This window comes from Thamnophis elegans, chromosome 2 (genome assembly GCF_009769535.1).
Source record: "Thamnophis elegans isolate rThaEle1 chromosome 2, rThaEle1.pri, whole genome shotgun sequence".
NCBI lineage: Eukaryota > Metazoa > Chordata > Lepidosauria > Squamata > Colubridae > Thamnophis > Thamnophis elegans.
This window is the reverse complement of record NC_045542.1, coordinates 51,710,965-51,724,955: the sequence shown is the minus strand read 5'-3', so window position 1 is coordinate 51,724,955 and position 13,991 is coordinate 51,710,965. Positions and strand designations below refer to the sequence as shown.

Below are 13,991 nucleotides of genomic sequence, written 5' to 3'. Positions count from 1 at the left end.
TGTCTGTCTCTGTCTCTCTCTATCTCTATCTGTCTGTTTCTCTCTCTCTCTCTCAAACGCACACACACACACACACACACACACACACACACACACACACACACGCCTCTACCAAGCACAGGTGTCCAACCTTTACTAAATTATGCAGGAGAATTGTTGGAATATTTTTCACTCTAATTTGTCAGTTCAGAAGAGAACAGTGTTTGGCTTGCCTGTTCTCAGTGTTTCAAGACCGACAGCAGCTAAGATGACCATGGGTCATTGTCTAGTCACGAGAGAGAGAGAGAGAGAGAGAGAGAGAGAGGGAGGGAGGGAGGGAGGGAGAGAGAGAGAGAGAGAGCTTTACATTTGTATGCCACTTACCTCTCCGCTGTTTCCCAAACTCGCGTTTTCAGTTTGAGTTCTTCAATGGCTAAAGCAACTTTCTGCCTGACTATCTGAATGATGGATGAAAGAAACAAGTGAAGGGCTTAGGTACAAATAAGGGGACACTGAATATCTGAGCAAAATGATCCAGCATGTCTCAATGACAGAATTCTCCTAATGTGGCATGGAGTCAGTGACGTGCCGTCAGCTTTAGGGCTGGTGAGGCACTTTTTAGACTTGTGGACTTCAACTCCCAGAATTCCACAGCCAGGCATGCTCAGTTCCGATTTAAAGCGACAGCATTTTCCCCCCTTGCAAAATAAGTTTTCCCATTTTTTTTCTTCTCCCTCCCCCGCCTTCTTCCCTCACTCCCTCCTCCCCCCCACTCTCAAACAGACACACTCACACAGAGAAATTGGATCCCTCACTCACTCACTCTCAAACAAACACAAACACAGAAGTTGGATTGGATATATTTTCCAAAGGCTTGAAAGCAGCTCCTCTGCCATACCCCCTCTTCCCCTGCTGCCTTCCAATCAAACTTTTTGAATTCCTCCCCCCTCCCTACACAAGCACCTTTTCCAGCTGTTTCAGAGACGATTTCAACTCTGCTTCTGCCTGCCCTGCCCTCCCCTCATGAAAGGCCAGAGCTCTGAGTCAGACTGAGCTAGTTGCTCCCAGAGAATTCTAAAAAGCCTCTAAAAATGCCCTCTACAGGAGGCGAGAGAATACGTGCCTCATTTGCATAAGTAATTCTTCGCATTTTAACCCTTGGTTAACTCTTAAAAGGCAAAAAAAATCCTTATGCACAGGAGGCCCCTATTTCTCTGGCCTTCTCCTATGGTTAACACAGAGCACTGTTCCAAGTCACTGTGAATCTGGTAGCAACTACCTTGACTTTAATTATTTTTTAAAAATTCTTTAAAATTCTTTCCTTTTCCTCATGACTGGTGAGGCCACGACTCCCCTGCCTCTAGTGACTGCACGTCCCTGGATGGAGTCTTATCAGAATTGCAAACCTTCTGGCTTTAAAAAGGACAACTGTTGAGTTGGAGAAATTGTTCTTTTTGTGGGCTAGAAGCTCAGGCCTCAACCCTGAGGAAGTGGACAAGGCCATGGGAGCGATGAGTGCCTCCACCTGCTTACTGGACCCGTGCCCCTCCTGGCTGGTCTCAACCAGCATGGAGGTGACACATGGCTGGCTCCAGAGGATAGTTAACACCTCTCTTCGGGAGGGATCCTTCCCGCACCCCTTAAAGGATGCGGTGGTGAGACCCCTCCTTAAGAAGCCTTCTCTGGACCCAGCTATTCTTAAGAACTATCGTCCTGTCTCCAACATTCCTTTTTTGGGACAGGTTGTTGAGAAGGTGGTGGCGCTTCAACTCCGACAGACCTTGAATGAAGCTGATTATCTAGACTCCTTTCAGTCTGGTTTCAGGCCTGGGTACAGTACAGAAACCGCTTTGGTCGCACTGACCGATGATCTCTGGTGGGCCAGTGATAGAGGACATTCCTCTATCCTAGTGCTTCTTGACCTCTCAGCGGCCTTCAATACCATCAACCATGGTATCCTTCTGTGACGGTTGGAGGAGGTGGGAGTGAGAGGCACCGTTTTACGGTGGTTCTCCTCTTACCTCTCTGACAGGTCGCAGTCGGTGTTGGTCGGGGGACATAGGTCGACCCATAGGCCCCTTAAATGTGGTGTGATGCAGGGCTCGGTCTTGTCCCCCCTCCTATTTAACATCTACATGAAGCCGCTGGGTGAGATCATTCGACAGCACGGGGTTAAGTATCATCAGTATGCTGATGATACATAATTGTACCTCTCTGCCCTGTGCCAGCTCAGTGTAGCGGCGGATGTGATGTGCCGATGCCTGGAAGCTGTCAGGTTCTGGATGGGGGTGAACAAACTCGTACTCAATCCCAACAAGACTGAGTGGCTGTGGATGTTGCCCCTGAAGGACAGTCCAGACAGTCCATCCTTGATCCTGGGGGGTAAAAACTTACACCCCTCAGAGAGGGCCCGCAATTTGGGAATCCTCCTGGATTCACAGCTGACACTGGAACACCATTTGTCGGCTGTGACCAGGGGGGCCTTTGCCCAGGTTCGCCTGGTGCATCAATTGCGGCCCTACGTTGATCGGGAGGCACTCCAAATGGTCACCCATGCCCTAGTCACCTCAAGGCTGGATTACTGCAACACGCTCTACATGGGGCTATCCTTGAAAAGTGTTCGGAGACTGCAATTAGTCCAGAATGCAGCTGCGCGAGCAATATTGGGTGTACCTAGGTACACTCATGTTACACCTATCCTCCGCGAGCTGCACTGGCTACCTATTGGTCTCCGGATGCAATTCAAGGTGTTGGTTATCACCTTTAAAGCCCTACATGGCTTAGGGCCAGCATACCTACGAGACCGCCTACTGCCACATTCCTCCCAACAGCCGGTGAGATCCCACAGGGTGGGCCTCCTTCAGATGCCGTCAGCCAGACAATGCCGGCTGGCAGCTCCCCAGAGGAGAGCCTTCTCTGTGGCTGCTCCGACCCTTCTGAACAAGCTACCCCCAGAAATCCGGACCTTGCCCACTCTCATGGCCTTCAGAAAAGCTGTTAAAACCTGGCTATTCTGGCAGGCCTGGGGCTATTGACCTCATTGTTGAGGTCCAGCCCCGATCGTAAAGAATGTATGCGCATTGATTTTAACCTGTTTTTATTTTCATTTTTTATTATTTCTTTTTTTCTTTCGTTGTAAGCCGCCCAGAGTCCTACGGGATTGGGCGGCCTATAAATCTATTAAATAATAATAATAATAATAATAATAATAATAATAATAATAATAAAGCCTACAAATCAAGAATGGAGAGTTGGCAGAACAAAGCACTGCATGGCCAATTTCTGGAAAAAATAAAAGATAAAGTGGACAGTGAACAAACTTGGTTATGGTTAACAACAGGTTCATTAAAAAAAGAAACAGAGTCACTAATCCTGGCTGCGCAAGAACAAGCTATCCGCACAAATGCCATTAAGGCCAAAATCGAAAAATCCTCTGATGATGCCAAATGCAGACTTTGCAAAGAAGCTGATGAAAGTGTTGATCACATACTCAGCTGCTGTAAAAAAATCGCGCAGACTGATTATAAATTGCGGCACAATTCAGTAGCACAAATGATCCATTGGAATTTGTGCAAAAATTATAATATTAAAACAGCAACAAACTGGTGGGAACATCAGCCTGAAAAAGTCACCGAAAATCAGATGGTCAAGATCTTGTGGGATTTCCATATACAAACCGACAAAATACTGGCGCATAATACACCAGACATCACACTGGTTGAGAAAAATAAGGTCACAATCATAGACATCGCAATACCAGGTGATAGCAGGGTCGCCGAGAAGGAACATGAAAAGATCACAAGATACCAGGACTTAAAAATCGAAATTCAACGACTATGGCACAAACCAGCAGTGGTAATTCCAGTGGTAATTGGCACACTGGGTGCTATTCCAAAAGCACTGGAATTACATTTAAAACAGTTAAAAGTTGACAAAATCACCATCAGTCAAATGTAAAAAGCCACACTGCTTGGAACTGCACGCATATTGCGAAAATACGTTACAACGTCCTAGGCCCCTGGGTGGGGCCCGACTAGTAACCAATGCCAAATCCGGCGAAACAACTGGCCGCTGTGATACAATTGTATAATAATAATAACAACAACAACAACAACAACAACAACTTCCCAATTAGCTGGCAAGCTCCTTTCATAATGCTTCCCCATGTAGGGGTCCATTTATGATAAGCTTCTTATGCTTCTGTATATGAAGACCCAGCTTGCTGGGAAAGGTGGATAGAAACAGAAGAATAGGACAACTGACAGCAAGATGGATTGGCTCAGTTAGAGTGGTGATGGGTGCACCATTGAAGGACTTGAAAAAAACAGGTTAGGGATAGATCATCATAGAGAAAATCTACCTATGTGGTTGCTAAGAGTCAAAAATTACTTGATGGCACATAATCAATTAAAAAACTCAGTATTATCAATGTCTTAAGCGTGACTATAAATGGACTCCAGAGGATGGTAGAGAACAGGAAGACCTGGAGGAACATTGTCCATGGGGACCACGATGGGTCAGACACGACTTTGCAACTTAAAACAACAACAGTCATGCCTTAGAGCAGGGGTGTCAAACTCACGGCATCACGGCAGCATCACATGATGTATCACAACTTCTCCCCCTTCACTAAACCGGTTGTGGGGGTGGCAAGTGCGTGAGGCATCTGGCCCATGGGCTGCAAATTTGACAGCCCTGGCTTAGAGCATACCACCTGAAATATATAAACTGTCCATCCTTAGGTAGCACAGCAGCATTGCAGTATAACCATGGACAGAAGACAAATATCTATTCCCATTCTAGGACAGCTTTCCATCTCTATATTCACCAGGGTTTTCAATTCCCGGAATTGAATACAATACAATAAACAGCTTTTGAAGTTGGGAAACATGAGAGCTCAAGTTATGGTAAATTTCCAATGTCTGCTATTTTAATTACATCCGTGAAAGGTGCAGGATAAAAAAAAGTGCCTATTTCTTTTCAAATCACATAAAGACCTCATAATTAAGGTACAACGTGAACCTTATCTGTGAAGACCTGTTAGAACAGAAATGAAAGCAGCAGCTGGATAGCAAGAGGGTGTGCCTAAGATTTGATCCGCAGCAGAACATGAAAGAGAGCGACAGTTTCTACCAGTGCCAATCTTCCTCCCAGACACATTTGCCTTTCTGCTCTTAATAGATTCAACATAAAATATGAATAAAAAATATGCATAAGCTCTTCCATGGAAGCTCCCTGGCCTGTGGACATTAACAATCTGGGAATGTTTGCTATGCCATATTTATGACTTGCCACCTTCTTTCTTCCTGTAAAACTGTTATGCTTTTCTCCATACCAGCTGTACATCATTATCCTCTCCTCTCTCCTCCTCTTCTTCCTTACCATCCTCAGCAGCAGCAGCAACATTGGCTTTTAACTTCCATGCTTAATCTTGCTCACCATCTTCCCCCTGATTTTGATCTCCATCTGACTCTGAGCATAGATCAGTCTTGACCAACTCAAAGAATAAATGTAATAGAATAGAATAGAGCTGGAAGGGACCTTGGAGGACCAGTCCCCTGCTCAAGCAGGAGACCCTATACCATCTCAGACAAGTGACTGTCCAGTCTCTTATTAAAAACCTCCAGGGATGGAGCGCACACGACTTCTGGAGGCAAGCCGTTCTATTGGTTAATTGTCCTCACTGTTAGGAAGTTTCTCCTTAATTCCAGGTTGCTTTTCTCCTTGATTAGTTTCCAACCATAGTTTCTTGTCCTGACCTCTGGTGCTTTGGAGAATAATTTGACCCCATCTTTTTTGCGGCAGTCCCTCAAATACTGGAATACTGCTATCATGCCACCCCTAATATGCTGAGCTATTTCTGTGAGTGGTTATCACCATGACACAGGCATACTGTTATCAAACAGTACAGCAAGTTGATTGGGGGCCCTGGACCTGAACCTTTTCAGAAACCATTACCATTTCCGTGTCTGGCTTAGCATCTATAAGGTTAGATGATCAGCAGCAATCACCCAGTGGAACCTCAGACAGCCTTGCCTTTCCCTTGACTGGTAAAGGGTGTCCACTGTACAGACTAAACATAGTAGAAAGAAAAATGTCAAGGGACAGAAGGAGAGGATCTCTGATCTCAATTGAGTCCTAAGGAAAAAATAATGAGACTCAATAATGAACCATCACAATTGACTGATATAGTGAACGGTTGTCACACTCATGGTGTCATATTGCCATCACGTGATGTTTCACGATGTTTTTTCCCTTCATGAAGCTGGGGTGGGCATGGCCTGTGCACAACGCATCCAGCCTGTGGGCCACCTGTTTGACAGCCCTGAATAGTGGTTATAAAGTTAGACTAGGACTAGAGAGGCCCATGTCCATGTCTGCTTTCAGGCATGGGAACTCTCAGGGTTCATTTGAGCTGGATACTCAGAGTTGCTTCTTGCAAAATGGGTGACAGTACACATATGATCAATCAATCAATCAATCCTCTCTCAGCTCTCCCAACCCATGCTGGTTACTGTGTGAAAAACTGAAGGAGACAATACTATGTACATCACTTTGAGCTATTAGAGGAAAACCAATATATCAATCAAGTAGGTAGGTAGGTAGGTAGGTAGGTAGGTAGGTACAAATGTCTTCACTCTTACCAGAAAAGGCTCATTATATATCTTCTTGAGCAGCACATTGAAAACATCTTCCTCTAGTCCCTCCTGTTGGATTATTTCAAGGCCTATGGTAGTTAACAAGTCTGTGGCATCAGCACGATGCTGGATAGAAAGAGAAGAAATGTGCACTACTCAGCTCCAATCTAGCTTTGGATTTCAGTACAAGCTTTCTTCAGCTTGGTCCTTATTAAACTATTTTACATTAAGCAGAATGGCTGTTTCCTATTATCCACCGTTCATGCACCAAATATATGAAAGAATATATACATGAGAGACATCTAGAAGGTGTGTGTCTGTCTGTGTGTCTGTCTGTCTGTACATCTATCTATCTATCTATCTATCTATCTATCTATCTATCTATCTATCTATCTATCTATCTATCCATCCATCCATCCATCCATCCATCCATCCATCCATCCATCCATCCATCTATCTCTATCTCTATCTCTATCTCTATCTCTATCTCTATCTCTATCTCTATCCCTATCTTTATAACATCATAATTTGCATTTAGATTTACTCCCGGGCATAGTTTTCCTAGAAATGTCACTCACTAAATCCAGACTGCAGAAGTAAGTCTGCAGAAAGACTATAAAATGTATTCTTTTTCCACTTTTCTTAGACCACAGTTCTTTTTAATTATTTTATTTGTACACCACCTAGAGTTACTCTGTGAGGGAGATGATCGATTTCAAAATACGACATTAGATTGATATATTAGGTAGAAGCCATTGATTCACACATTTATTTCAATAATGCTACAATATTCTAGGGAAGATGTTTTAAGCTCTCTCTTTTCTAGTAAGCTTATAGCAGTGCTCTTCAATCTGGTAAGCATCCAAATATATTGAAAGAGATTTCATTCTCCAACATACTTGGGGGAGGGAAGTGCAAAATGAGTATAAAAAGACCTGGACCTAAATCTTGTCTGAGTCAAGACTGCCCTGTTTAGCAGCATTCAAAGGGGAAGCTATGTTAGTCTCTTTAAGTTTACTTTATTGTCATTGCACCTCATACAATGAAATCTTACTGAAAAATCAGTGGGTAGAACACTGTATTATCCAATATTATGTCTATGGATTATATATTTGAAACCTTATGCTGAATAAAATAGTATAAGATTTTTATTTCTATTACTCTAGCTAATGTCTAAAACAAAACTTGAACTGAGCATAAATTCCCAGTAGTGATACAGTCAGACTCCATGCAGTTTTTGAGGCCTCTTCTGTCCCATCCTGTTCAATTCTGCAATATCCACTGTGTCAGTTTTGGAAGCCATTTTTTTTCTTTTATGCTTCCTGACTGCCACATATTTTACCCTGGGGAATTGGGAGTGGGGGTTGCTGGAGCGGTTGAAACTTAGCCTAGGGTGACCAGACGTCCCGCATCTGGCAGGACAGGCACGACTTTTCATCATTTTTCCCGCATCCCGCCCGGTTCTCAAAACCCCCTGCTTTATTTTGGGGCTTGCTGGCTCCCCCGCCGATCAGCTGCCGCTAGCTCGCTCGTTAGTTCCCCCATATATTTCTAAAAATCTAAGCCAGCCCAGCCTGCCGCTCACTGATTGGCCTGGACTCCAGCCAATCAGTGAGCTGGCTGGGATGGAAAACGCGGCGTGCTCACTGATTGGCTGGAGTCCGCTTAGCATGCCGCATGAATCACAGGAGTCTCCATTTCATTTCGCCTTTGCGGCCGTTTGCTTTGTTTTGCTGCTTCATTGGTGAGTAAACCGGGAATTAGTAACCTGCGCGGGGTTAGTGAAACAGCTGCCGCCGCCCTCCTCCCCTTCCCTGTGTGCGAGAAAGGTGCCCGCGTGCCAAGTGCCGCCGCACTGGTTCCTTCGCGCCCCTCCCACCCCTCTGCCTCCTCAGACCTCCACGCAAGAGCGGCGGAGCGAATGAGCGGCCATGGCCATCGTTTTAAACAAGGCTCCGCTCACTGCTCATCCTGCTCCGAGCTGGGAAAGGGGCGCTTTGGCAGGGCTTCCGCAGCGCCCCCAAGGACCGTCACGCGAGGTCGTCGTCGTCGGTGGCTGCTGCTGCCGCTGCTCAGGGCCTTTAGTAAACTGCGCGGGATTAGTGAAACAGCTGCTGCCGCCCTCCTCCCCTTCCCTGTGTGTGAGAAAGGCGCCCACTAGCCAGCCCATGACAGCCCGCTCACCCTTGGGCTCCGGGGACAGCACCTTCCCAGCTCCGCCGCTTCCTTCGCGCCCTGCGGAGTTTTCCCTGTGTCTCACAGGTCGCACGTGTCCTGTGTGCGAGAAACTCCGCAGGGCGCGAAGGAAGGTGCTGGGGAGGTGCTGCCCCTGGAGCCCAAGGGTGGGCGGGCGGACTGACGAGCGGGCGCCTTTGTCTCCCAGGTTGCGCCCGTCCTGTGTGCGAGAAAGGCGCCCGCTCGCCAGCCCGTGCCAGCCCGCTCACCCTTGGGCTCCGGGGGCAGCACCTTCCCAGCTCTGCCGCTGCCACGCTGCTTCCTTCGCACCCTGCAGAGTTTTCCCTGTGTCTGCCAGGTCGCGCCCGTCCTGTGTGCGAGAAACTCCGCAGGGCGTGAAGGAAGGTGCTGGGGAGGTGCTGCCCCTGGAGCCCAAGGGTGGGCGGGCGGACTGGCGAGCGGGCGCCTTTGTCTCCCAGATTGTGCCTATCCTGTGTGCGAGAAAGGCACCTTCGCGCCCTGCGGATGCGCCCGTCCTGTGTGCGAGAAAGGCGCCCGCTCGCCAGCCCGTGCCAGCCTGCTTGCCCTTGGGCTCCGGGGGCAGCACCTTCCCAGCTCCGCCGCTGCCGCTTCCTTAGCACCCTGCGGAGTTTTCCCTGTGTCTGCCAGGTCGCGTCCGTCCTGTGTGCGAGAAACTCTGCAGGGCGCGAAGGAAGGCGCTGGGGAGGTGCTGCCCCTGGAGCCCAAGGGTGGGCGGGCGGACTGGTGAGCGGGCACCTTTGTCTCCCAGGTTGCGCCTGTCCTGTGTGCGAGAAAGACGCCCGCTCGCCATCCCGCGCCAGCCCGCTCACCCTTGGGCTCCGGGGGCAGCACCTTCCCAGCTCTGCCGCTGCCACACTGGTTCCTTCGCGCCCTGTGGAGTTTTCCCTGTGTCTGCCAGATCGCGCCCATCCTATGTGCGAGAAACTCCGCAGGGCGCAAAGGACGGCGCTGCTCTTCTCCGCCCTCCGCGTGGTGTTGGGCCTTTTTTTCGCCATCAGTGGGGGATCGCCGGAGACGCCCACCGGCAGATGGTGAGCGGGGCGCCTCCGAGGCGGGAGGGGAAACTAGTCCGGGTGCAGAAATAGGGAAGGGAGGGAGCGCAGCGCTAATGGAGGATGCTCTTTCTCCGTCGCGATCTCCTCTTTTTACCTGTGACCACAAGTTGTTTCTTGTATGCTGCAAGGAGAGGCAGAAGCCAAGAAGAGCCGGGCCTGCCTTCTCGCTACCCTCGCTCCGCCCTGGTCACCAGGGATGGGGACAGCTCTCCGCTAGACTCGCTGCCAAACTGGACGGGGAAAGGAGAAAGCTGTTCCCACCAGCCGAAGTCAGAACCATGCTGTGACCAAAGTTTGGAGAAAAATGTGTGTGTGTGTGTGTGTGTGTGTGTGTGTGTGTGTTTGAGCAAGAGATCTGGTAAGGGAACTGTGCCTATTTAGAAAAGGTAAATTATTGCAAACATGATCAGTCGAAGATAAGTATGGGGACAGGTTGGGTGGTAGAGAGAAAGTGATAAAAGAGTGGGAGAGAGGAAGAAAAAAGAGGGGAGAGAGACAGAAAGAGACAGAGAAGGAGAGAGAAAGTGACAGAAGAGTGGGAAAGAAGGAGAGAGAAAGAAAGAAAAAGAGAAAGAGGGTAAGAGAGAGAGAGACAAAGAGGAGAGAGAAGGGAGAAGGAGAGAGAAAGTGATAGAAGAATGGAAAAGGAGGAGAAAGAGAAGAGAGACAAAGAGAAAGAGGGTGAGAGAGAGAGAGAGAAAGAGACAAAGGAGAGAGAAGGGAGAAGGAGAGAGAAACTGACAGAAGAATGGAAAAGAAGGAGAGAGAAAGAGAAGAGAGACAAAGAGAAAGAGGATGAGAGAGACAGAGAGAGAAGAGAGGAAGAGGAAAGAGTAGGAGAGAACATCTCATTTCAACCCTGAGGTGCAAATATTCTCTTTGATTGGTAATTTTATTTGCCCATTTACTATCCAATACTTTCATTTCTCCTTAAGTTCATGAAGAATTCCCTTCTTTTTATTGAATTTATCACAATACCTTGAGAACAACTTTTTCAGCATAGCTTTACAGCTATTTAAAATATATAGTAATTTAGGTCATGTTTTCAGAACATTAGTCTATTTATAAGTCAATGGTTGCGACCATTTTTCACACTTAGCGACCATTGCAGCATCCTCATGGTCACGTGATCACAATTTTGTTTGGCAACAGATTTGTATTTATGCTGGTTTCAGTGTCCTGGGGTGACCTTTTGACAAAATATAAAACTTTTAATCAAGCCCCCCCCCCCCATCCGGTCAATGGTGTCTCTCTTTACCAATCTGAAAATCTGGTCACCTTAACTTAGCCACAACAACATTCTTTACTCTGAAAGTCAAGGACACTTGCCTGCACCTGGGTGGGATTGCCTGGAGATTGTACCCAGTTGAATGCAAAGATTGGACCATGTGATGAACTTGTAGGTGTGGGACAGGGTTGTGAACTTTTGACTGGGTGGAGGAAAACCTGGACGCTTTCAGTTTCGGGTTTTCCCAGATGTGCCAATTTGACATCTCTAATAAAGTGGAACTTTGAGGAACTTCTAGCCTTGTTTTATTTCGTTGGGGGTGTTTTTTGGAATCCTGACACCAAGCTTTTAATTCTTAACTATAGAATACTGGTTTTGAGAATAGTTATTTTGACGCTTAAACGTCACCTGAATTGTTATGTGGACAAAAGACGGATTACAGTATGAATGAATCAATGAATGAAAAATCAAAAGAGGCAAATGCATTATTAAAGTATATCTACCAAAGCCAGACAGTTAATCAACAATCTTAAACAGCCAACTCAAGAAAGTGAGCAGTAGGAGAAAGATCTATAGACCAGAACATCAGTAGGAAATTAAATTAAACAAGTTAACCAAAAATTAAATACTGGCTCAAATCTCTTACCTTGTACACAGGGGAGCACTCCAGATGGTCTAAGACTTTCCGGATAACAATAGCATTCATTATGCCCATGTGCTTTACCAACATAATCAAAGCCTACAGAAAGGAGATGTGGATAGAATAACCCAGGTTCAGAAGGAAAAAGAGAAAAACAATGTAAACTGAACTCACAAAGGCCTGTCTAGATTCAAGACATTACAGAAAAACATGGAAAGCCTCAGGCTATCTAAGTTAAGCTTTGAACTCTAAATGTGATTGTTTATTGCTAGCTACTGTGTTTCCCTGAAAATAAGACCAGGTCTTATTTTCTTTTGACCCCCGAAATAAGTGCTTGGCCTTATTTTTGAGGAGGTCTTATTTTGAGGTGCAGGAGGCGGCAAGCATGGTCACCTCATGGCTGCTGCTGTGTTGCAATATTTTCGTGGAGGGCTTATTTTAGTGCATGCATTCAAAAGCCCAATTGGGCTTATTATCTGGGGAGGTCTTATTTGGGGGAAAACAGGGTACTTGTCCAACAACACCTCAAAAACCTCAAGGAAAGAAGATTCCAAAATTTCTTTTGGTTTTATTTTTAATTGTTTGAGTCTTTGCATACAATCTTTCCATATGGTCAAGTTAAAGGGCTACTCACCAGACCTTGAGCCAAGAATTCATAGTCAAGCAGTTTTAGGACTTGGATTTAGAATGCTTCAAAGTGAGTTAACATGAGTTTAGCACTCTTCTCAAAGAGTACTAAACTAGAGGTTCTCTGACCAGTTCTGGAGAACTGGTAGTAGAAATTTTGAGTAGTTCGGAGACTGGTAAAGACCACCTCTGGCTGGCCTCACCCCATCTATTCTCTGCCTCCCGAGTCCCAGCTGATTGGGAGGAAATGGGGATTTTGCAGTATCCTTCCCCTGCCATGCCCACCAAGCCATGCCACTCCTACAGAACTGGTAGTAAAAAAATTTGAATCCCACCACTGTGCTAAATCCCTTTTTTAAAAGCAGCCCAAACAACAGCTGATATTATCAGAAAAGGAATAAGAGGAATAGTATATTATCAAGTGGTAGAGTGCTCTCTCTCGCTCTCTCATGCGCACACATGTTCTCTCCCTCCCTCTCCCTCCCCCCCTCTCTCCCTCTCTCTTTCTCTCTCTCTCTCTGTCACACACACACACACACACACACACACACACACACTCTCTCTCCACTGAACAGTCATTCCTCACCAACACTAATCAGCTATTTGGGATGAACCAGGGCTTCAAATCATAGAATGTCCATGTGACCTGGCTGCTATATGTCAAGAGTCCAGTTTTAAAGATCCAGATTCTCCCAAAGTTCAAAGAAGAATGGCCTCAGTGTATAGTGTACTTCAAGGAAATGGTGTATTTACTCCATTCTATAGTAGCCAATAGGTATCAGCTGATACCATCCCTTAAAACTCATGGAAGATCTGCCAGGACCTGTTGCCTGCTTGAGGAGGACAATAATACTTAACACTGAAACAGCCAGGGATTACTTTAAATTGCATCAATTATGAGTTTGGCAATACATAAAGGCAACCTCATGAGGAAAGAGCAGAAAAACAAGGCTGCTCAAATATGTTTGTACCACAGTTAGGTACAGGTGGGGAAAGGCCAATGGCAATATATTTTTATTTCATAAGTACCTATCAGTCTGCATCTGAAAAATTGTCACCTCAAACCTATGCTTTTACTGACTTTTTTTTTAAAAAGCAGGTTTATAATGCGAGTTTGCAGCATAGAATACAGTAATTCAAAGTCTGTTCTCCTTAGCTACAGACCTCAATCCAATTTTCCATTCCTTCTGCAGCTTTTTTTCTTCCTTGGAGATCCAATAATTCATTTCCTAATGTCTTGTTTAATTCTGAATTAAACTATTCACTATTGGGTGGAGCCGCAGAACAGATACACGTCAGATATTCTTTCTATAGCTTTTGTGTATTTGTAGCATTTTTCTCTTACTCACCAAGGTTTTTATTAGAAAAGGGGATGTCAAGTGGAAAAGGAAACCAAAACTCTCCCTGAGCGATGAAGATAATTTTTAAAAGTCTATTTCTAAATAGAAGTATCATTAATCCCAAGAGAGCTTTCTTTTCTGATTAAAATGCAGATCAAACCTAATTCTCCTTTCCTTTTCCTGGGCAAATGTTTCTGAGGTAACCTAGAAACCTTTTGAGAAGATAGAAATGCAACTTCAATCTCTGCATTCATACGTGGCTTCCCC

The 13,991-nt window shown here is 45.9% G+C and overlaps 1 protein-coding gene across 1 annotated transcript in view; it reads right to left on the bottom strand.

Moving 5' to 3' along the window:
• HEATR9 (HEAT repeat containing 9) overlaps nucleotides 1–13,991 on the bottom strand; it is a 58,897-nt gene that overhangs the window by 9,202 nt on the left and 35,704 nt on the right. Inside the window, exons 10-12 of the mRNA XM_032239007.1 lie at nucleotides 11,764–11,856; nucleotides 6,624–6,743; nucleotides 364–437 (exon numbers count right to left, since the gene is read on the bottom strand). Coding sequence (XP_032094898.1) covers nucleotides 364–437; nucleotides 6,624–6,743; nucleotides 11,764–11,856 — 287 coding nt within the window. The remainder of the gene's footprint in view (nucleotides 1–363; nucleotides 438–6,623; nucleotides 6,744–11,763; nucleotides 11,857–13,991) is intronic.